A 25,094-nucleotide genomic window follows, 5' to 3' on the forward strand; every position below is an offset into this window, starting at 1 on the left:
GTCCAGATTTCCTATAACCCCTAGACAACGAATATTTTTATTTCTCTCCTGACAGCCTAATGTCAGCATTAAACTGTGTACCCTGGATGGGATCCCACAATATATTCTTTCCAAAAGTTTAATGCCAGATCTGTTCGAGGTGCTGGGCTCACTGACAGGGGGCAGAGGCATGGTCACTGCGCAGCCTGGCAATGGGCCAACACACTGAAATTCCATAGATACTGCCTGACCTGCTGCGTTCCTCCAGCATTTTGTGTGTGTCACATGGAGAGACAATTGTGCACATACCCAGGAAGTTGGAGTGTTTCAGGATGTCGAGCTGGTGGGCCAGCTCCTTTGCTGAGAGGTTGAGAGCACGCGCCTCACGTTCCAGGTTACTCAGTTCCACACTGGCACCACTGTTTTGATTCTGAACAGCAGTAAGAATGTCTTCCAGCCCATTCAGGATGTCCGACGTTCCTGTGATCTTGTCCCTGGACACATTAGTTTGGTTTTAAATATCACACCTGCAAAAATTGGGTTTTCCACACGCCCCCTCATGTAGCATTCACTCATTCTAAACAAAGTCTCTCACATCAAGCAATAACCCCCCAAACCCCACACCCATTAATACCCCACCTGTCTAACCTACCCCTCCCCACACCCATTAATACCCACCTGTCTAACCTACCCCTCCCCACACCCATTAATACCCCACCTGCCTAACCTACCCCTCCCCACACCCATTAATACCCCACCTGTCTAACCTACCCCTCCCCACACCCATTAATACCCACCTGTCTAACCTACTCCTCCCCACACCCATTAATACCCCACCTGTTTAACCTCACTCCCCACACTCATTAATACCCCACCTGTCTAACCTACCCCTCCCCACACCCATTAATACCCCACCTGCCTAACCTCGCTCCCCACACCCATTAATACCCCACCTGTCTAACCTACCCCTCCCCACACCCATTAATACCCCACCTGTCTAACCTCGCTCTCCACACCCATTAATACCCCACCTGTCTAACCTCGCTCCCCACACCCATTAATACCTCATCTGCCTAATCGCACACCCTCTCCACACACCAACTGTAGTGATAGGGGACTCAAATATTCAGGGTAAGAGACAGGAGATTCTGTGGATGTGAATGGGACACCTGGATGGTATGTTGCCTTCCAGGTGCCAGGGTTAGGCATTTAAAAGAGGGAGGGAGAGCATCCAGATGTCTTGGTACATATTGGTACCAATGACATAAAAAGGAAAAGCAAAGAGGTCCTGAAGAGAGAATTTAGAGAGCTAGGCAGAAAGCCGAGAAGCAGGACCTCCTGGGTAGTAATTTCTACATTGCTACCTGTGCCACACACCATTGAGGGTAGAAACAGGTTGATTTGGCAGGTAAATGCATGGCACTTTTACAGATTGTCCGGAATGATGTTATAACCATCACTGGATCGTGGCTGAAGGAAGGTTGTAATTGGGAACTGAATGTCCGAAGTTACACATTGTATTGGAGGGATAGGAAGGTAGGCGGAGGGATAGGAAGGTAGGCAGAGGGTGTGGTGTGGCTCTGCTGGTAAACGACAATAAAGTGAGACTGCCTACAAGAAGGGTCAGAGCCGTCTCCGTTTCCCGAGGAGACTGAGGTCCTTTAACATCTGCCGGACGATGCTGAGGATGTTCTACAAGTCTCTGGTGGCCAGTGTTATCATGTTTGCTGTTGTGTGCTGGGGCAGCAGGCTGAGGATAGCAGACACCAACAGAATCAACAAACTCATTCGTAAGGCCAGTATGTTGTGGGAGTGGAACTGGACTCTGACGGTGGTGGCTGAAAAGAGGATGCTGTCCAAGTCGCATGCCATCTTGGACAATGACTCCCATCCACTCTACAATGTACTGGTTAGGCACAGGAGTACGTTCAGCCAGAGACTCATTCCACCAAGATGCAACACTGAGCATCATAGGAAGTCATTCCTGTCGGTGGCCATCAAACTTTACAACTCCTCCCTCGGAGTGTCAGACACCCTGAGCCAATAGGCTGGTCCTGGACTTATTTCCATTTGGAATAATTTACTTATTATTATTTAATTATTTATGGTTTTATATTGCTATATTTCTACACTATTCTTGGTTGGTGCGACTGTAACAAAACCCAATTTTCCTCGGGATCAATAAAGTATGTCTGTCTGTCTGTCAAATAATTAGAAAGATGTGACATAGGATTGAAAGGTGTTGAATCCTTGTGGGTTGAGTTAAGAAACAGCAAGGGTAAAAGGACTCTGATGGCAATTATATACACAGGCCTCCAAACAGCAGCTGGGATATAGACTACAGATTACAATGGGAAATGAAAAAGGTGTGTCAAAAGGGCAATGTTATGATCGTCATGGGAGATTTTAACATGCAGGTAGATTGGGAAAATCAGGTTGATTATGGATCTCAAAAGAGTGAATATGTTGAATGCCTACGAGATAGCTTTTTAGAGCATTTTGTCGTTGAGCCTACTAGGGGATTGGCTGTACTGGATATGGTGTTATGTAATGAACTGGAGGCGATTAGGGAGCTTAAGGTAAAGGGACCCTAGGAGTCAGTGATCACAATATGATTGAGTTCAACTTGAAATTTGACTGGGAGAAAGTAAAGTCTGATGTAGCAGTATGTCAGTGGAGTACAGGAAATTACTCCACTGGTATGAGAGAGGAGAAGATCAAAAGTAAACTGGAAGGAGATGCTGGCAGGGATGACAGCAGAGCAACAATGGCTTGAGTTTCTGGGGAAAATGAGGAAGGTGCAGGATAGAGGTATTCCAAACACAAAGAAATACCAACATAGTACAACTGTGGCTGACAAGGGAAGTCAAAGCTAATGTAAAATCAAAAGAGAGGGCATACAACAAAGCAAAAATTAGAGGGATGACAGGATTGGGAAGCTTTTAAAAACTATATAAAGTATTGGAGTATAAAAGTATAAATTTTGCTGTGTAACCAAAACTATGTAGTCACTTTTGAAACTTGCTATTTGCAATGCATGTACCCAATTTAGTAGGAGAATGAAATCCTAAGAATGTAGAAGACAATGGTGTGTTAATGAGAGGTAGCTAAGAGATGTTGATTAGAACATGATTAAGTCAATGGGTAGAAACAATACTGGCAGGATGTACATGTGATACGCAACTATAGACCGATTGCATATGCTAATGCAACTGGACCAGGAGATTGCTATAAAGAATGCTGTGTCCGGGGATCAGTGGGCAATCAGCGACTAGCTCAATGACTGTCTCAGCTTTGATTTGCAAATTAAAGTTTAATACTTCTTGAAGAATCTTCTGCGTCTCCTGGTCATTTGTGGGGCACAAGAAACCACGACAAAAAAAGCAACTAAAAGAATCATCAGGAGGAAAAAAATGAAACATGAAAGCAAGCTAGCAAACAATATCAAAGTGGATAGAAAAAGCTTTTTCAAGTATTTAGCAAAATAACAGTGTGATGAGAGTGGATATACAGTGGTGCTAAAAAATTTGTGAACCCTGTAGAATTTTCTCTATTCTGCATAAATATAACCTAAAATGAGGTTGTATCTTCATGTGTCCTAAAACTAAAGAGAACCCAATTAAATAAGTAGCACAAAAATATAATTCTTCATTATTTCTTGATAAAAATGTTGCAATGTTACATGCATTGAAAAAAGTATGTGAACCTCTACAAAAGCTATTTGTAGTCAGGTGTTCCAACCAATAAGATGAAATTGGAGGTGTGGGTTGCAGAGGTGCCCTGCCTATAAAAAAGGACACACAATGACAGAGCCTGCTCTTCTCAAGGAAGATCTGTTTATGTGTACCATACCTTGATCAAAACATCTTTCAGAGGACCATAGAAAAAGAATTGTAAAGATGCATGAAGCTGGAAAAGGCTACAAATACATTTCTAAAGACCTGAGTGTTCATCAGTCCACTGTAAGAGAAATTGTGTACAAATGTTGGAAACTCAGTACTCCCTAGGAGTGGGCATCCTGCAAAGATCACTTCTAGAGCACAATGTACAATGCTGAAGGAGGTGAAAAAGAACCCAAGTGGAACAGCAAAAGACATGCAGATATCTCTGCAGGTTGCTGAAGTCTCTGTTCATGTGTCCACTACAAGAAAAATCAATGGTGTTTATGAAAGGACACCACTGAGGAAACCACTACTCTCCAAAAAAAAATTGCTGCACATCTCAAGTTTGCAAAAGACCACCTGGATGTTCTACAATGCTTCTGGGACAATGTTTTCTGGATAAGCAGAGCCAAAAGTTGAACTTTTTGGCAGAAGTGTGCACCACTATGCTTGGAGGGAAAAGGGTACTGCACACCAACACCACCATCACCAAACCCTCATCCCAACTGTGAAGCATGGTAGAAGGAGCATGCCTCAGGGCCTAGACAGCTTGCAATCGTCAAGGGAACAATAAATTCAAAATTGTATCAAGACCATGAAATGTTCATGCAAGGAAGCCCACAAAGGAAGCAGTTTTGTCAGAAGTAATGGCCTAAAATTCCTCCAAGCCATGTACAGGTCTGAACAACAGTTACTGGAAATGTTTGGTTGAAGTTATTGCTGTACAAAGGGGGTGGGGGGGGTCACACCAGTTACTGAAAGCAAAGGTTCACATACTTTTTTCAACAAATACATGTAATATTGAATCATTTTTCTCAATAAATAAATGAACAAATACAATGTTTTTGTGTTATTTATTTAATTAGATTCTGTTTATCTAGTTTTAGGACTTACATGAAGATCTGATCATGTTTTAGCTTAATTTATGCAGAAATAGAGAAAATTTTACATTGTTCACAAACTTTCTAGCACCACTGCAAGACCACTAGAAAATGTGGCCAGAGAAATAATAATGGGGGCCAAGGAGATAGCAGATGAACTAAAAGAGTATTTTGTATCAGTCTTCACTGTGGCTGACACTAGCAATGTGCCTGGTGGTGAAGGGTGTATTGGAACAGAAGTGAGTGCAGTTACTATAGACAATAGGTGCAGGAGTAGGCCATTTGGCCCTTCGAGCCAGCACCACCATTCAATGTGATCATGGCTGATCATCCACAATCAGTACCCCGTTCCTGCCTTCTCCCCATATCCCTTGACTCCACTATCTTTAAGAGTTCTATCTAACTCCTTCTTGAAAGCATCCAGAGAATTGGCCTCCACTGCCTTCTGAGGCAGAGCATTCCATAGATTCACAACTCTCTGGGTGAAAAAGTTTTTCCTCAACTCTGTTCTAAATGGCCTACCCCTTATTCTTAAATTACAATTATGAAGGTGCTCAAAAAGCTGAAAAACCTAAAGGCACAACAGTCACACAGATCAGATGAACTGAAACCTAGGGTTCTGAAAGAGGGAGTGTAGAGATTGTGGAGGCATAAGTAATATCTTTCAAGAATCATTGGACTCTGTGATGAGGCCAGAGTACTGAAAAATTGCAAATGTCACTCCACCTTTAAGAAATCAGGAAGGCAGCAGAAAGGAAATTATAGACCAGTTAGCCTGACCTCAGTGGTTGGGAAGATGTTGGAGTGAATTGTTAAGGATGAGATTATGAAGTACTTGGTGACACAGGACAAGGTAGGACAAAGTCAGCATGGTTTCCTTAAGGGAAAACCTTGCCTGATGAACTTATTGTAATTCTTTGAGGAGATTACAAGTAGGATAGATAAAGGGGATGCAGTGGATGTTGTATATTTGGATTTTTAGAAGGTCTTTGACAAGGTGCTGAATGAGACTGCTTACTAAGTTAAGAGCCCATGGTATTACAGGAAAGTTACTGGCATGGTTACTGAATTGGCTGATTAGTAGGAGGCAGCAAGTGGGAATAAAGCGATCCTTTTCTGGTTGGCTGCCAGTAACTAGTGGTGTTCTGCAGGGTTCAGTGTTGGGATCACTTCTTTTTATGCTGTGTATCAATGATTTAGATGGTGGAATAGATAGTTTTGATGCCAAGTTTGCAGATATATGAAGATTCATGGAGGAGCAGGTGGTGTTGAGGAAACAGGAAGGCTGCAGAAGGACTTAGACAGATTAGGAGAATGGGTAAGAAAGTGGCAAATGAAATTCAATGTTGGAAAATGCTGGTCGTGTACTTTGGTAGAAGAAATAAATATGTAGACTATTTTCTAAATGGAGATAAAATCCAAGAATCTGAGATGAAAAGGTTTTTGGGAGTCCTTGTGCATATCACCCTAAAGGTTACCTTGCAGTTTGAGTTGGTGGTGAGGAAGACAAATGCAATTTTAGCATTCATTTCAAGAGGATTAGAATATAAAAGCAGAGATATGATGCTGAAGCTTTATAAGGCACTGGTGACGCCTCACCTTGAGTATTGTGAACAGTTTTGGGGTCCTTACCTAAGATGTGCTGGCATTAAATAGGGTTCAGAGGAGATTATGAATATGTTTCTGGGATTGAAAGGGTTATCATACAAGGAATGTTTGATGGCTCTGGGCTTGTACTCGCTGGAATTTAGAACGATGAGGGGAGATCTCATTGAAACCCTTTGAATGTTGAAAGGCCAAGATAGAGTCGATGTGGAAAGGATGTTTCCCATGGTAGGGGAGTCCACGACCAGAGGGTACAGCCTCAGGATAGAGGGGCGTGCATTTAAAACAGAGATGCAGAGAAATTTCTTTAGCCAGAAGGTGAATTTGTGGAATTTGTTACTACAGGCAGCTGTGGGAGCCAGGGCATTGGGTGTATTTAAGGCAGAGTTTGATCGTTTCTTGATTGGATGTGGCACCAAAGGTTACGGGGAGAAGGCTGCGGAGTGGGGCTGAGGAGGGGAGAAAAGGATCTGCATTGATTGAATGGTGGGGCAGACTTGATGGGCCAAATGGCTTAATTCTTCTCCAATATCTATGGTCACATACCCCACCTGTCTAATTCCACTGCTTCTCCCACACCCATTAATACCCCAATTGTCTAATCCCACCCCCTCTCCACACACACACATTAATACACCACCTAATTCCATACCTCTCCACATCCATTAATACCCTACCTGTCTAATCCCACCCACTCTCCCCACAAATTGGGAAGTTTTTAAGGAACAACAGAACTTAACTAAAAAGACAATACGGGGAGAAAAAATGAGGTACGAACGCAAGCTAGCCAGGAATATAAAGGAAGATAGCAAAAGCTTTTTTAGGTATGTGAAGAGAAAGAAGATAGTTAAGAACCATGTTGGGCCCTTGAAGAATGAATTGGGTGAAATTGTTATGGGAAACAGAGAAATGGCAGAAGAATTTAATGAGTACTTTAGATCTGTTTTCACTAAGGAAGACACAAGCAATCTCCCAGATGTATGGATGGGCCAAGGACATAGGGTAACAGAGGAAATGAAACAGATTGAAATTTGAAGGAAACGGTGATGAGAAGACTGATGGGACTGAAGGCTGACAAATCCCCAGGTCCAGATGGTCTGCACCCTAGGGTACTAAAGGAGGTGGCCCTGGAAATTGCGGATGCATTGGTAATCATTTTCCAATGTTCCTTAGATTCAGGATCAGTTCCTGAGGATTGGAGAATGGCTAATGTTATCCCACTTTTTAAGAAAGGAGGGAGGGAGAAAACAGAGAACTATCGACCTGTCAGCCTGACATCGGTGGTGGGAAAGATGCTAGAGTCCATTATTAAGGATAAAATAGTGGCATATCTAGATAGCAGTGATAGGATTGGGCCGAGCCAGCATGGATTTACCAAGGGTAAATCATGCTTGACTAATCTGTTGGAGTTTTTCGAGGATGTAACCAGGAAGTTAGATGGGGGAGATCCAGTGGATGTAGTGTACCTCGATTTTCAGAAGGCATTTGATAAGGTCCCACATAGAAGATTGGTGGGTAAAATCAAAGCTCAGGGCATCGGGGGGAAGGCATTGACATGGATAGAAAACTGGTTGGCAGATAGAAAGCAAAGGGTAGCGGTGAATGGGTGTTTCTTGGAATGGCAGGTGGTGACTAGTGGGGTGCCACAGGGCTCAGTATTGGGACCACAGCTGTTTACCATTTACGTTAACGATTTGGATGAAGGCATAGAAAATGACATCAGCAAATTTGCTGATGATACAAAGCTGGGTGGCAGTGTGACATGTGATGAGGATGTTAGGAGAATTCAGGGTGACTTGGATAGGCTGGGTGAGTGGGCAGATACTTGGCAGATGGCGTTTAATGTGAATAAGTGTGAGGTTATCCACTTTGGGAGTAAGAACAGGAAGGCAGATTATTATCTGAACGGTGTAGAGTTAGGGTAAGGGAGAAATACAAAGAGATCTAGGAGTCCTTGTTCATCAGTCACTGAAGGTGAATGAGCAAGTGCAGCAGGCAGTGAAGAAGGCTAATGGAATGTTGGCCTTTATTACAAAGGGAATTGAGTACAAAAGCAAGGAAATCCTCTTGCATTTGTACAGAGCCCTGGTGAGACCACACCTGGAGTACTGTGTACAGTTTTGGTCTCCAGGGTTAAGGAAGGACATCCTGGCTGTAGAGGAAGTGCAGCGTAGATTCACGAGGTTAATTCCTGGGATGTCTGGACTGTCTTACGCAGAGAGGTTAGAGAGACTGGGCTTGTACACGCTGGAATTAAGGAGATTGAGAGGGGATCTGATTGCAACATATAAGATTATTAAGGGATTGGACAAGATAGAGGCAGGAAATATGTTCCAGATGCTGGGAGAGGGCATGGTTTGAGAATAAGGGGTGGGTCATTTAGGACAGAGTTAAGGAAAAACTTCTTCTCCCAGAGTTGTGGGGGTCTGGAATGCACTGCCTCAGAAGGTAGTGGAGGCCAATTCTCTGGATGCTTTCAAGAAGGAGCTAGATAGGTATCTTATGGATAGGGGAATCAAGGGATATGGGAACAAGGCAGGAACCAGGTATTGATAGGAATTGATCAGCCATGATCTCAAAATGGCGGTGCAGGCTCAAAGGGCCGAATGGTCTACTTCTGCATCTATTGTCTATTGTCTAAATTAATACCCCATCCAGTATGACAACACCCTCCACCCACACACATTAATAGACCACTTGCCTAATTCCACCCTCTCCCCACATCCATTAATATCCCAGCTGTCTAATTCCACCTCTCCTAACACACACTGATACCCCACCCAGTCTGACACAACCCCCTGCCCACACATTAATACCCCACCCAGTCTGACATGACCCCCTGCCCACACACACATTGATACCCCACCCAGTCTGACATCACCCCCTGCCCACACATTAATACCCCACCCAGTCTGACATGACCCCCTGCCCACACACACATTGATACCCCACCCAGTCTGACATCACCCCCTGCCCACACATTAATGCCCCACCCAGTCTGACATCACCCCCTGCCCACACATACACTGATACCCCACCCAGTCTGACACGATCCCCTGCCCACACACACATTGATACCCCACCCAGTCTGACACGATCCCCTGCCCACACACACATTGATATCCCACCCAGTCTGGCATCACCCCCTGCCCACACATTGATACCCCAACCAGTCTGACAGCAGCCTCAACCCTCTCACTCCTCACTCAGTGTAACTGATCTGCACAAGGGTGGGCAGAGGGGAAGGGACAACCTGTTGGGACATTGCGGGCATCAAACCACTCACCGGATATCATTGATCAGGTTCATCAGCTGAGCCACGGCCACTGCAGTTGTGTTGCGGGCAGCGACAATCCTCTGTGCCTGCGCCAGCTTCTCCTCCAACTCCCGGAAATTCTTCTCATACAGGCCAGCGACCCCAGAGATCTGGATCTCTCGCGCTCTCTCGGCCAGGAGCCTGGTCTGTGCAGCCAGGTCCTGCACAACGCGGTCCCAGTCTCCGAAACACTGGTGGCATGGGTGGCAGTCCGGGAACTCCCCCCAGAAGCCCCGGGCACACGTGTCACAACGGACGCCAGAGATGCCCAGGCGGCACACACAATGGCCGGTGACGCGGTCACACTGCCTAGTCTGTACACCTCGCTGCTCACAGTCACACACTGGCAGAGAGAAGGAGGAAAAATGAGTGTGACAAGTGTGGAAAGTGTTCGAGGCAGATCGCTCGAATGAGATTACCTTAGATTGGCATACTCATTATCATGGGCCAGTTGGTCCGAAGAATTTGTTTTCATTCAGTACGAAAATAAAAAGTAAAAACAGATGGACAGAAATGTCGATGTAGGAAGGCAGTGAAGTTCACCCCAGATTCACTCTGTGTCTGACCCCGGGAGTGTGTGATGGGACAGTGTGGAGGGAGCTTCACTCTGTGTCTGACCCCGGGAGTGTGTGATGGGATGGTCTGGAGGGAGTGTGTGATGGGACAGTGTGGAGGGAGCTTCACTCTGTGTCTGACCCCGGGAGTGTGTGATGGGACAGTGTGGAGGGAGCTTCACTCTGTGTCTGACCCTGAGTGTGTGATGGGACGGTGTGGAGGGAGTGTGTGATGGGACAGTGTGGAGGGAGCTTCACTCTGTGTCTGACCCCAGGAGTGTGTGATGGGAGGGTGTGGAGGGAGCTTCACTCTGTGTCTGACCCGGGGAGTGTGTGATGTGACGGCGTGGAGGGAGTTTCACTCTGTGTCTGACCCCGGGAGTGTGTGATGGGACGGTGTGGAGGGAGTGTGTGATGTGACGGCGTGGAGGGAATTTCACTGCATGTCTGACTCTGGGAGTGTGTGATGGGATGGTGTATAGCTCCCTCTGTACTGTCGCATCACACATCTGAAGAATTACTGATTTATTTGGTGTTACACTGAGAAGTCGGCCTTTCCAGCCCTTTGAACTACGCCACTCCAGCAACCCCACACAACCTCAATTAATCCTAACCTAATCGCAGGACAATTTACAATAACTGATTAACCTATCCAGTACATCTTTTGACTATGGAAGGAAACTGGAGCCCTGTGGAAAACCCACACATTCCTTGGAAATGTATAAGGATTGATGTACAGATGTAGATGGTGTTGGAATTGAAGTCTGAAGTCTATCACCCTGAGCTGTAATAGCGTTGCACTAACCACTAAGCTACTGTGGTGCCAACCAGAGACTAGTACAGTCTGATGCCTTGTCTCCAATCACTCTGTAATCCCTCTGTTGTGTGAAGACAACTGACTGTGGTGAGAAGGTTTGAGCCGCCATTCTCACCTCGACACTGCACGTTTGGATCACCCCAGTAATTCTCCTGGCAACCGGTGCAGGTACGGCCTCCAAAGCCAGGGCGACACTGGCACTGGCCACTAAACTGTGGAGAGAAAGAGACTGTTGTCAGACCCCTGCTTAACTGAAGAATATACTCACAGATCATCTGCTGCATGCCACGTCTCTCAGACCACACTGGGGATCAAACTACCCAGCAGCTGGGTTCACAAGGGCAGGTCGTACAAGGACGGACGTAGAGATGTACTGTGGAGAGCATTCTAACTGGTTGCATCACTGTCTGGTGTGGAGGGGCCACTACACAGGATCAGGAAAAGCTGCAGAGGGTTATAGATTCAGCCAGCTCCATCTTGGGCACTAATCTCCCCAGCAGTGAGGACATCTTCAAGAGGTGTTACCTTAAAAAGGTAGCATTCATCACTAAGGAACCCCACCACCCAGGATATGCCCTCTTCTTACTGCTATAATCAAAGAGGAGGTACAGGAGTCTGAAGATACACTCTCAGTATTTCAGGAACAGCTTCTTCCCCTCCACCATCAGATATCTGATAATAAGTTTGATTCTGAGCCTGGACTCGTGGACACCAGCACGGCTGGCCATCTGGAGTAAGAGTACTATACTAGACCACAACTGAATTCACAAGTAAGGATTATACATAGCACAACATCTGGAGATTGTACACAGTACATTAGAGTCTTCCAATGCACTTTGAGTATTTCAGCTCCTTTGACCAGTCTCACAGCTGTGTGCTGTCAGATGTGCCAGCCCGGCATGCTGCCTTGGTTCTCACGTAGGCATAATACCCACCTCGTTACAAGTGGCTGAGAAAGAGTTGGCGATGGCACAATTACATGGCAGACAGCCCGAGCCACTGCGGAGGTTCCAGTAGCTAGGAACACAGTGGTCACAGTTCTGACCAATGACATTCGGCAGGCAAAGACACTGCCCTGTCTTCGGATCACAGTTGCACTCTTCCCTGGAGCGGCACTGGTCCCGGCCAGTACCCAGCTGGTTACATGTACACGCTATATCAAGAAATGGAGACAAGACAGTGGAAGTGATGAAGTAAAGCAATAATTTCCTCATGAGCTCTAAGCACAGAGCCCGGATCCTTCCCCAGTATCAGAGCCCCAGAATGCTGAGACAGATCTAACCTGAACACAACCAAGACCTCCAACCCCATCAGCTCACTGAGACCTCTGACCCAACTACCCTACAAAGACTTCAAACTGGACCACCACACCAAGAACTCCAACCCCACCAAAGCATCAAGACCTCCAACCCAGATCACCCCACCGAGTCCTTCAATTGAACTATCCCACAAAAATACTGAGACCTCCAACCCCACCACAGCACTGTTACCTCCAACTGGACCAGACCACCGAGACCTCCAACCAGGCCATCCCACTGAGACCTCCAAACATACCATCCCACCGAGATGTCCGACCCCACCAAAGCACCGAGACCTTCAACCACATCAAAACACAGACCTCCAACCCTACCATCACACTAGGACCTCCGACCCCACTACATCACCAATACCTCCAACCGGACCACCACACTGAGAACCCCAACCCCACTCCCACACCGAGACCTCCAACTGGACCACCCCACCGTGACTTCCAACCGGATCAGTTCACCGAAACCTTCAATTATATCACCTGCCAAGAGCTCCAACGAGTCCAGCCCGAGATTTCCAAATGGATCATTCCAGTGGAAACCTCCAACCTCACCAAAGCACCCAGACCTACAACCCCACCATCTCACTGAAACCTCCAACTAGACCAGCCCACCGAGACCTCCAACCGCAGCACAGCACTGAGCCCTCCAACCGGACCACCTCACTGAGACCTCCAACTGGATAAGTACACTGAAATATCCAAGCAGTTCATTCCACCAAGATTTCCAACCACACCACCTACCTGAGACCTCCAACCCAACCACCTCATTGAGATTTCCAACCCAACCACCTCATTGAGACCTCTAACCACCTCATTGAGATTTCCAACCCCACCACCTCATTGAGATTTCCAACCACACCACCTCATTGAGATTTCCAACCACACCACCTCATTGAGATTTCCAACCCAACCACCTCATTGAGATTTCCAACCCAACCACCTCATTGAGATTTCCAACCACACCACCTCATTGAGATTTCCAACCCAACCACCTCATTGAGATTTCCAAACCCACCACCTCATTGAGATTTCCAACCACACCACCTCATTGAGATTTCCAACCCAACCACCTCATTGAGATTTCCAACCCCATCACCTCATTGAGACCTCCAACCCAACCACCTCATTGAGATTTCCAACCCAACCACCTCATTGAGATTTCCAACCCAACCACCTCATTGAGACCTCCAACCCCACTCCCCAACAGATACCTCTAACCAGAACATTCCACGGAGACCTCCAACCCCACCACCCCAATGAGACTTCCAACCTGACCACCCATCAAGAACACCAGCCCAGCTCCTCTGGGATCTTCAGATGGTCACACGGTCACAGAGAATCCAATGTCTGGTTCTCAGCCAACCATTGCTCTAAACTATCTCCATTACCAATGTGATTTACTTATCGAAAACCAGGAGAGTGGTGGCTTTTGTACATGTTGATGGGAACATGGGAGAATAATAAATGGGATTACTGTAAATTCTGGTTGATGGTTGGAATGAATTTAGCAGGCTGAACAGCCCGTTTCCTGCTGTAACTCTCTCTAGGGAAACATTGGAGAGAATTTTAAGAAATTACAGGGGCAAAGAGTTGACATGAAATAAACTGGGCAGGTAGGATTAAGGAGAATCTGAAAGTTTATAAAGTCATAGAGCACTACAACATAGAAGCATGCCCTTCAGCCCATCTGGAACATGCCAGTCTAGTATTCTGCCTAGTCCCATTGACTCACACTTAGATCATAGCCCTCCATACACTTCCCATCCTGTACTTATCCCAACTTCTGTTAAATGTTGCAATCAGACCCTAACTGGAAGACCACAATCTCTGTAGTGATGATCAACACTGGCACACCTCAGGGGGTGTGCTTAGCCCACTGCTCTACTCTCTCTATACCCATGACTTTGAGGCGAGGCATAGCTCAAATACCATCTATAAATTTGCTGATGATACAACTATTGTTGGCTGGATCTCAGATGGTGATGAGAGGGCATACAGGAGTGAGATATGCCAACTAGTGGAATGGTGTCACAGCAACAACCTGGCACTCAACGTCAGTAAGAGGAAAGAGCTGATTGTGGACTTCAGGAAGGGTAAGACGAAGGAACACATACCAATCCTCATAGGGGGAATAGAAGTGGAGAGAGTGAGCAGTTTCAATTTCCTGGATGTCAAAATCTCTGAGGATCTAAACACAAAGTACACTGCAGATGCTGTGGTCAAATCAACACATACAAACAAGCTGGATGAACTCAGCAGATCGGGCAGCATCTGTTGAAATGAGTAGTCAATGTTTCGGGCCGAGACCCTTCGTCAGGACTGAAGAAGGAGGGGGCAGGGGTCCTATAAAGAAGGTGGGGGGAGGGTGGAAGATGCCAGGTGAAAAACCAATCAGAGGAAAGATCAAGGGGTGGGGGAGGGGAAGCAGGGAGGGGATAGGCCAGAGAGGTGAAGAAGGAATGTAAGGGAAAAGCACTATGGGTCGTAGAAGAAGGCAGAATCATGAGAGAGGTGAGAGGCAGCTAGAAGAGGAGGCAGAGTGAAAGTGTGATGAGGGAAGGGAGAGGGAGGGAATTACAGGAAGTTGGAGAATTTGATGTTCATACCAAGGGGCTGGAGACTACCCAGACGGTATATGAGGTTTTGGTCCTCCAACCTGAGTTTGGCCTTATCATGGCAGTAGAGGAGGCCATGTATGGACATATCCGAATGGGAATGTGAAGCAGAGTTGAAGTGCGTGGCAACCGGGAGATCCTGTCTGTTGTGGCGGATAGAGCAGAGGTGCTCAACGAAGCGGTCCCCCAATCTGCGTCGGGTCTCGCCAATGTAGAGGAGGCCGCACCAGGAGCACCGGATGCAATAGATCACCCCAACAGACTCCAAAAGTAAACCAGGTAATTACAGGCCAGTGAACCTGACATCAGTAGTAGGTAAATTATTGGAAGGTGTTCTGATAGATCGGATATACAAGTATTTGGACAGCCAAGGGTTGATTAAGGATAGTCAGCATGGCTTTGTGAATGGTAGATCGTGTTTAACAAATCTTGTAGAGTTTCTCGAGGAGGAAACCAAGAAAGTAGATGAAGGAAAGGCTGTGGATGTTGTCTACATGGACTTCAGTAAGGCCTTTGACAATGCCCCATATGGGAGGTTAGTTCAGAAGGTTCAGACACTAGGTACCCATGGAGAGGTTGTAAACTGAATTCAAAATTGGCTGTGTGGGAGAAGACAGAGAGTGGTAGTGGATGATTGCTTCTCAGACTGGAGGCTTGTGACTAGTGGTGTGCCTCAGGGATCTGTGCTGGGACCATTGTTGTTTGTTGTCTATATCAATAATCTAGATGATAAGGTGGTAAATTGGATCAGCAAGTTTGCTGATGACACTAAGATTGGAGGTGTTGTGGACAGCGAGGAAGGCTTTCAAAGCTTGCAGAAGGATCTGGACCAACTGGAAAAAATGGGCCAAAAATGGCAGATGGAATTTAATGCAGACAAGTGTGAGGCGTTGAATTTTGGAAGGACAAATCAAGGTAGGACACACACAGTAAATGGTAGGGCACTGAGGAGAGCAGAGGAACAAAGGGATCTGGGAGTTCAGATACATAATTCCCCGAAAGTGGCGTCACAGGTAGACAGGGTTGTAAAGAAGGCTTTTGGCATCCTGGCATTCATAAATCAAAGTATTGAGTATAGGAGTTGGGATATTATGGTGAGGTTGTATAAGACATTGGTGAGGCCAAATTTGGAGCATTGTGTGCAGTTCTGGTCACCTAACTATAGAAAGGATATCAGTAAGATTGAAAGAGTGCAGAGAACATTTACTAGGATGTTGCCGGGTCTTCAGGAGTTGAGTTACAGGGCAAGATTGAACAGGTTAGGACTTCATTCCTTGGAGCATAGAAGAATGAGGGGGGATTTGATAGAGGTTTACACAAGGGGTATAGACAGAGTAAGTGCGAGTTGGCTCTTTCCACTTAGATTAGGAGAGATAAATACAAGAGGACATGGCTTTAGGGTGAAAGGGGAAAGGTTTAGGGAGAACATTAAGGGAACTTCTTCAGTCAGAGAGTGGTGGGAGTGTGAAACGAGCTGCCATCTGACGTAAATGTAGGCTCACTCTTAAGTTTTAAGAATAAATTGATTAGATACATGGATGGGAGAGGTCTGGAGGGTTATGGGCTGAGTGCAGGTCAATGGGAATAGTGGAATAAAGTTCCGGCACAGACTAGAAGGGCCGAAGGGCCTGTTTTCTGTGCTGTAGTGCTCTATGGTTCTAACAGTACAATGAGTGCATAAATCTACAGGGGCAGATAGGATTTACCTTGAGATGCTAAGCAAAGCAAGGGAGGAGGTTGCTGAGCCTCAGATGGAGATTTTTGTAACTTTGTAAGCTATGGGTTAGCTACCAGAAGTCTGGAGGACAACTGATATTATCCCCTTGGCAAAGGGCAGTGCTTTAGATCTGCAAGCTACAGGCCGGTGAGACTGCACTCTACGGTAGGGAAGTAGTTGACAGGATTTACATTCACATGGGAAGGAGGGGACTGATTAGGAGCAGGGGAGATCATGTGTCACAAATCTGAGTTAATTGAGGACAGAACTCTGTCCTGATGAAGGATCTCAGCCCGAAATGTCAACTGTTTATTTCTTCTTCCTAGATGCTGCCTGACTTGTTGTTGATTTGGACAGAAGAGGGTATGAGCCTAATGAGGGCAAATGGAACCAACACAGATATGGTTAGCACAGCCGAGTTGGGCAGAAGGGCCTGTTTCTCTGCCTCAAGATTCTATGTTTCCTTCAGGTGCTGAACACTCCCCACTGAATCTCTACAGTGCAGAAAGGGGGTGTTCAGCCCCTCCAACCTACAGCAGATCATCAGCCAAACCCACTGGCCCATTTCCCTGAATTCCTGACGGCCCAGTGCTGATCCAGTTCCCAATCCTGAACCGTCCTGGCGTCTGGGAGGAATATCACTGCACCCCTTCCCATGGTGCAAATCACTGCCATAACCCAGCAGACCCATTTCAGGACATACTTACGTCTGCAGTTGTGTTGCCGGGCGTTGCCATAGAAGCCCATCTTGCACTGCTCACAGTGTGGCCCGTCTGTATTGTACAGGCACGTCAGGCAACGGCCCGTCTCCCGGTCGCACGACTGTGGGTTGCTGACGTCAATGTTGCCGTGACACTGGCAGGGCTCACACCTGCCGCCCGGTAACAGGGGGTTTCCGTAGTAACCAGCTGCACACTGCTCACATCGAGAACCTGTCAACAAAATAGCAGGGTTGACGAGGTAGATTTTAATGACATTTTCAGTCAATTATTTCTGAGGGCTTACAGTGGCTACAGGTGCCCCACAACTCTCCATCAGGGGTTTGAGGAGATTTTGTCTTTCACCAAATTTGCCAGGTTTCCCACCGTGAGCACCGTGCTCTTCTCTGCCCTGGAGGTGATTCCTCAAAGGAAAACCATTCACTCTCTTTGACGTCTCGCAACCTCTGTAAGAGTCCGAAACGAGTCTACCCCACCATCCCATCGTGGATGAAGCACCTGGAACGCCAAGGCTCTGGCTGAGGAGGATTGGAAATCATATACACAGCTTCCTCATTTCCCTCAGAATCGAGAATAAAAGGCTCTGGATTAAATGGTGAAGCCTGCAAATCGGAGAGCTTGACAAACAGGCAATTCTACGAGGAATCTCACGAGCAGACAGGGACACCAGTACTCTGTCCAAGTGAACGGTCCCACACACACACTGACCCTCACTGGGGGGGGGGGACGGTCCCACACACACTGACCCTCACTGGGGGGACGGTCCCACACACACACTGACCCTCACTGGGGGGGGACGGTCCCACACACACTGACCCTCACTGGGGGGGACGGTCCCACACACACTGACCCTCACTGGGGGGGGAACGGTCCCACACTCACACTGACCCTCACTGGGGGGGGACGGTCCCACACACACACTGACCCTCACTGGGGGGGACGGTCCCACACACACACTGACCCTCACTGGGGGGGGACGGTCCCACACACACTGACCCTCACTGGGGGGGACGGTCCCACACACACTGACCCTCACTGGGGGGGGGACGGTCCCACACACACTGACCCTCACTGGGGGGGACGGTCCCACACACACTGACCCTCACTGGGGGGAGACGGTCCCACACTCACACTGACCCTCACTGGGGGGGACGGTCCCACACACACACTGACCCTCACTGGGGGGACGGTCCCACACACACACTGACCCTCACTGGGGGGGACGGTCCCACACACACACTGACCCTCACTGGGGGGACGGTCCCACACACACACTGACCCTCACTGGGGGGACGGTCCCACACTCACACTGACCCTCACTGGGGGGGACGGTCCCACACACACACTGACCCTCACTGGGGGGGACGGTCCCACACACACACTGACCCCTCACTGGGGGGGGGACGGTCCCACCACACACTGACCCTCACTGGGGGGGACGGTCCCCACACACACTGACCCTCACTGGGGGGACGGTCCCACACACACACTGACCCTCACTGGGGGGGACGGTCCCACACACACTGACCCTCACTGGGGGGGGGACGGTCCCACACTCACACTGACCCTCACTGGGGGGGGGACGGTCCCACACACACACTGACCCTCACTGGGGGGGGGGACACACACACACACTGACCCTCACTGGGGGGGACGGTCCCACACACACTGACCCTCACTGGGGGGACGGTCCCACACACACTGACCCTCACTGGGGGGACGGTCCCACACACACTGACCCTCACTGGGGGGGACGGTCCCACACACACACACTGACCCTCACTGGGGGGGGGGACACACACACACACTGACCCTCACTGGGGGGGGACGGTCCCACACACTCACACTGACCCTCACTGGGGGGGACGGTCCCACACACGTACACTGACCCTCACTGGGGGGACGGTCCCACACACACTGACCCTCACTGGGGGGGACGGTCCCACACACGTACACTGACCCTCACTGGGGGGGACGGTCCCCACACACGTACACTGACCCTCCTGGGGGGACGGTCCCACACACACACACTGACCCTCACTGGGGGGGACGGGTCCCACACACGTACACTGACCCTCACTGGGGGGACGGTCCCACACACACTGACCCTCACTGGGGGGGACGGTCCCACACACACTGACCCTCACTGGGGGGGACGGGTCCCACACACACTGACCCTCACTGGGGGGGGGGGACGGTCCCACACACACACTGACCCTCACTGGGGGGGACGGTCCCACACACACACTGACCCTCACTGGGGGGGGACGGTCCCACACACTCACACTGACCCTCACTGGGGGGGACGGTCCCACACACACACACTGACCCTCACTGGGGGGGGGGACACACACACACACTGACCCTCACTGGGGGGGACGGTCCCACACACTCACACTGACCCTCACTGGGGGGGACGGTCCCACACACGTACACTGACCCTCACTGGGGGGACGGTCCCACACACACTGACCCTCACTGGGGGGGACGGTCCCACACACGTACACTGACCCTCACTGGGGGGGACGGTCCCACACACGTACACTGACCCTCACTGGGGGGACGGTCCCACACACACACACTGACCCTCACTGGGGGGGGACGGTCCCACACACGTACACTGACCCTCACTGGGGGGACGGTCCCACACACACTGACCCTCACTGGGGGGGACGGTCCCACACACACTGACCCTCACTGGGGGGGACGGTCCCACACACACTGACCCTCACTGGGGGGGGGGACGGTCCCACACACACACTGACCCTCACTGGGGGGGACGGTCCCACACACACACTGACCCTCACTGGGGGGGGACGGTCCCACACACTCACACTGACCCTCACTGGGGGGGGGACGGTCCCACACACACACACTGACCCTCACTGGGGGGGGACGGTCCCACACACTCACACTGACCCTCACTGGGGGGGGACGGTCCCACACACACACACTGACCCTCACTGGGGGGGGACGGTCCCCACACTCACACTGACCCTCACTGGGGGGGGGACGGTCCCACACACACACTGACCCTCACTGGGGGGGATGGTCCCACACACTCACACTGACCCTCACTGGGGGGGGACGGTCCCACACACTCACACTGACCCTCACTGGGTGGGGGACGGTCCCACACACACTGACCCTCACTGGGGGGGGGGACGGTCCCCACACACACACTGACCCTCACTGGGGGGGACGGTCCCACACACACTGACCCTCACTGGGGGGGACGGTCCCACACGACACACTGACCCTCACTGGGGGGACGGTCCCACACAGACACTGACCCTCACTGGGGGGGACGGTCCCACACACACACTGACCCTCACTGGGGGGGGGGACAGTCCCACACACACACTGACCCTCACTGGGGGGACGGTCCCACACTCACACTGACCCTCACTGGGGGGACGGTCCCACACTCACACTGATCCTCACTGGGGGGGACGGTCCCACACAGACACTGACCCTCACTGGGGGGGACGGTCCCACACACACACTGACCCTCACTGGGGGGGGGGACAGGTCCCACACACACACTGACCCTCACTGGGGGGACGGTCCCACACTCACACTGACCCTCACTGGGGGGACGGTCCCACACTCACACTGATCCTCACTGGGGGGGACGGTCCCACACACACACTGACCCTCACTGGGGGGGGACGGTCCCACACACACACTGACCCTCACTGGGGGGGACGGTCCCACACACACACTGACCCTCACTGGGGGGGGACGGTCCCACACACACACTGACCCTCACTGGGGGGGACGGTCCCACACACACTGACCCTCACTGGGGGGGGACGGTCCCACACACACACTGACCCTCACTGGGGGGGACGGGTCCCACACACACTGACCCTCACTGGGGGGGGACGGTCCCACACACACACTGACCCTCACTGGGGGGGGACGGTCCCACACACACACTGACCCTCACTGGGGGGGACGGTCCCACACACACTGACCCTCACTGGGGGGGACGGTCCCACACACACACTGACCCTCACTGGGGGACGGTCCCACACACACACTGACCCTCACTGGGGGGGGGGGACGGTCCCACACGCACACTGACCCTCACTGGGGGGGGGACGGTCCCACACACACGCTGACCCTCACTGGGGGGGACGGTCTCACACACAAACTGACCCTCACTGGGGGGGACGGTCCCACACACAAACTGACCCTCACTGGGGGGGACGGTCCCACACACACACTGACACACTGGGGGGGACGGTCCCACACACACTGACCCTCACTGGGGGGGACGGTCCACACACACACGCTGACCCTCACTGGGGGGGACGGTCTCACACACAAACTGACCCTCACTGGGGGGGACGGTCCCACACACAAACTGACCCTCACTGGGGGGGACGGTCCCCACACACAAACTGACCCTCACTGGGGGGGACGGTCCCACACACACACTGACCCTCACTGGGGGGGACGGTCCCACACACACACACTGACCCTCACTGGGGGGGACGGTCCCACACGCACACTGACCCTCACTGGGGGGGACGGTCCCACACACACTGACCCTCACTGGGGGACAGTCCCACACACACTGACCCTCACTGGGGGGGACGGTCCCACACACACTGACCCTCACTGGGGGGGACGGTCCCACACACACTGACCCTCACTGGGGGGGGGGACGGTCCCCACACACACACTGACCCTCACTGGGGGGGGACGGTCCCACACACACACTGACCCTCACTGGGGGGGACGGTCCCACACACACACTGACCCTCACTGGGGGGGGACGGTCCCACACACACACTGACCCTCACTGGGGGGGACGGTCCCACACACACACGCTGACCCTCACTGGGGGGGACGGTCTCACACACAAACTGACCCTCACTGGGGGGGACGGTCCCACACACAAACTGACCCTCACTGGGGGGGACGGTCCCACACACACACTGACCCTCACTGGGGGGGACGGTCCCACACACACTGACCCTCACTGGGGGGGGACGGTCCCACACACACACTGACCCTCACTGGGGGGGGGATGGTCCCACACACACACTGACCCTCACTGGGGGGGGACGGTCCCACACACACTGACCCTCACTGGGGGGACGGTCCCACACACACACTGACCCTCACTGGGGGGACGGTCCCACACACACTGACCCCTCACTGGGGGGGACGGTCCCACACACACTGACCCTCACTGGGGGGGACGGTCCCACACACACACTGACCCTCACTGGGGGGGGGGACGGTCCCACACACACACTGACCCTCACTGGGGGGGGGATGGTCCCACACACACACTGACCCTCACTGGGGGGGACGGTCCCACACACACACTGACCCTCACTGGGGGGGACGGTCCCACACACACACTGACCCTCACTGGGGGGACGGTCCCCACACACACTGACCCTCACTGGGGGGGGGACGGTCCCACACTCACACTGACCCTCACTGGGGGGGACGGTCCCACACACACACTGACCCTCACTGGGGGGGGGGGACGGTCCCACACACACACTGACCCTCACTGGGGGACGGTCCCCACACACACACTGACCCTCACTGGGGGGGGGGACGGTCCCACACACACACTGACCCTCACTGGGGGGGGACGGTCCCACTCACACACACTGACCCTCACTGGGGGGGGACGGTCCCCACACTCACACTGACCCTCACTGGGGGGGACGGTCCCACACACTCACACTGACCCTCACTGGGGGGGGACGGTCCCCACACACTCACACTGACCCTCACTGGGGGGGACGGTCCCACTCACACTGACCCTCACTGGGGGGGGACGGTCCCACACACACACTGACCCTCACTGGGGGGGACGGTCCCCACACACACTGACCCTCACTGGGGGGGACGGTCTCACACACAAACTGACCCTCACTGGGGGGGGACGGTCCCACACACACACTGACCCTCACTGGGGGGGACGGTCCCCACACTCACACTGACCCTCACTGGGGGGGGACGGTCCCACACACACACTGACCCTCACTGGGGGGGACGGTCCCACTCACACTGACCCTCACTGGGGGGGGACGGTCCCACACACACACTGACCCTCACTGGGGGGACGGTCCCACACACACTGACCCTCACTGGGGGGGACGGTCCCCACACACACACTGACCCTCACTGGGGGGGACGGTCCCACACACAAACTGACCCTCACTGGGGGGGACGGTCCCACACACACACTGACCCTCACTGGGGGGGGGACTGTCCCACACACACACTGACCCTCACTGGGGGGGACGGTCCCACACACACACTGACCCTCACTGGGGGGGGGGACGGTCCCACACACACACTGACCCTCACTGGGGGGGACGGTCCCACACACACACTGACCCTCACTGGGGGGGGTGGTCCCACACACACACTGACCCTCACTGGGGGGGACGGTCCCACACACACACCTGACCCTCACTGGGGGGGACGGTCCCACACACAAACTGACCCTCACTGGGGGGGACGGTCCCCCCGACCCCACGACCCCACACACTGACCCTCACTGGGGGGGGACGGTCCCACACACACACTGACCCTCACTGGGGGGGACGGTCCCACACACACACTGACCCTCACTGGGGGGGACGGTCCCACACGCACACTGACCCCTCACTGGGGGGGGGGGATGGTCCCACACACACACTGACCCTCACTGGGGGGGACGGTCCCACACACACCACTATCCCTCACTGGGGGGGGGGGATCGGTCCCACACACACACTGACCCTCACTGGGGGGGACGGTCCCACACGCACACTGACCCTCACTGGGGGGACGGTCCCCACCACACACTGACCCTCACTGGGGGGACGGTCCCACACACCACACTGACCCTCACTGGGGGGGACGGTCCCACACACACACACTGACCCTCACTGGGGGGGGACGGGTCCCACACACACACTGACCCTCACTGGGGGGGGACGGTCCCACCACACACACTGACCCTCACTGGGGGGGACGGTCCCACACACACACACTGACCCTCACTGGGGGGGACGGTCCCACACACACACTGACCCTCACTGGGGGGGGACGGTCCCACACACACACTGACCCTCACTGGGGGGGGACGGTCCCCACACACACACACTGACCCTCACTGGGGGGGACGGTCCCACACGCACACTGACCCTCACTGGGGGGGACGGTCCCACACACACACTGACCCTCACTGGGGGGACGGTCCCACACACAGACACTGGACCCTCACTGGGGGGGGACGGTCCCCCACACACACACTGACCCTCACTGGGGGGGGACGGTCCCACACACACACTGACCCTCACTGGGGGGGGGGGACGGTCCCACACACACACTGACCCTCACTGGGGGGGACGGTCCCACACACACTGACCTCACTGGGGGACGGTCCCACACACACTGACCCTCACTGGGGGGACGGTCCCACACACACACTGACCCTCACTGGGGGGGGACGGTCCCACACACACACTGACCCTCACTGGGGGGGGACGGTCCCACACACACACTGACCCTCACTGGGGGGGACGGTCCACACACACACTGACCCTCACTGGGGGGACGGTCCCCACACACTGACCCTCACTGGGGGGACGGTCCCACACACACACTGACCCTCACTGGGGGGGGGACGGTCCCCACACACACACTGACCCCTCACTGGGGGGGGACGCTCCC

The 25,094-nt window shown here is 52.2% G+C and overlaps 1 protein-coding gene across 1 annotated transcript in view; it reads right to left on the reverse strand.

Annotated features, from left to right (window-relative positions):
* lamb2 (laminin, beta 2 (laminin S)) overlaps window positions 1-25,094 on the reverse strand; it is a gene marked incomplete at its 5' end in the record, with an annotated part of 243,025 nt that overhangs the window by 27,578 nt on the left and 190,353 nt on the right. Inside the window, 5 exon segments of the mRNA XM_073072944.1 lie at window positions 289-473; window positions 9,633-10,005; window positions 11,149-11,245; window positions 11,969-12,186; window positions 17,382-17,606. Coding sequence (XP_072929045.1) covers window positions 289-473; window positions 9,633-10,005; window positions 11,149-11,245; window positions 11,969-12,186; window positions 17,382-17,606 — 1,098 coding nt within the window.

This window comes from Hemitrygon akajei, chromosome 19 (assembly GCF_048418815.1).
Source record: "Hemitrygon akajei chromosome 19, sHemAka1.3, whole genome shotgun sequence".
Taxonomy (NCBI): domain Eukaryota; kingdom Metazoa; phylum Chordata; class Chondrichthyes; order Myliobatiformes; family Dasyatidae; genus Hemitrygon; species Hemitrygon akajei.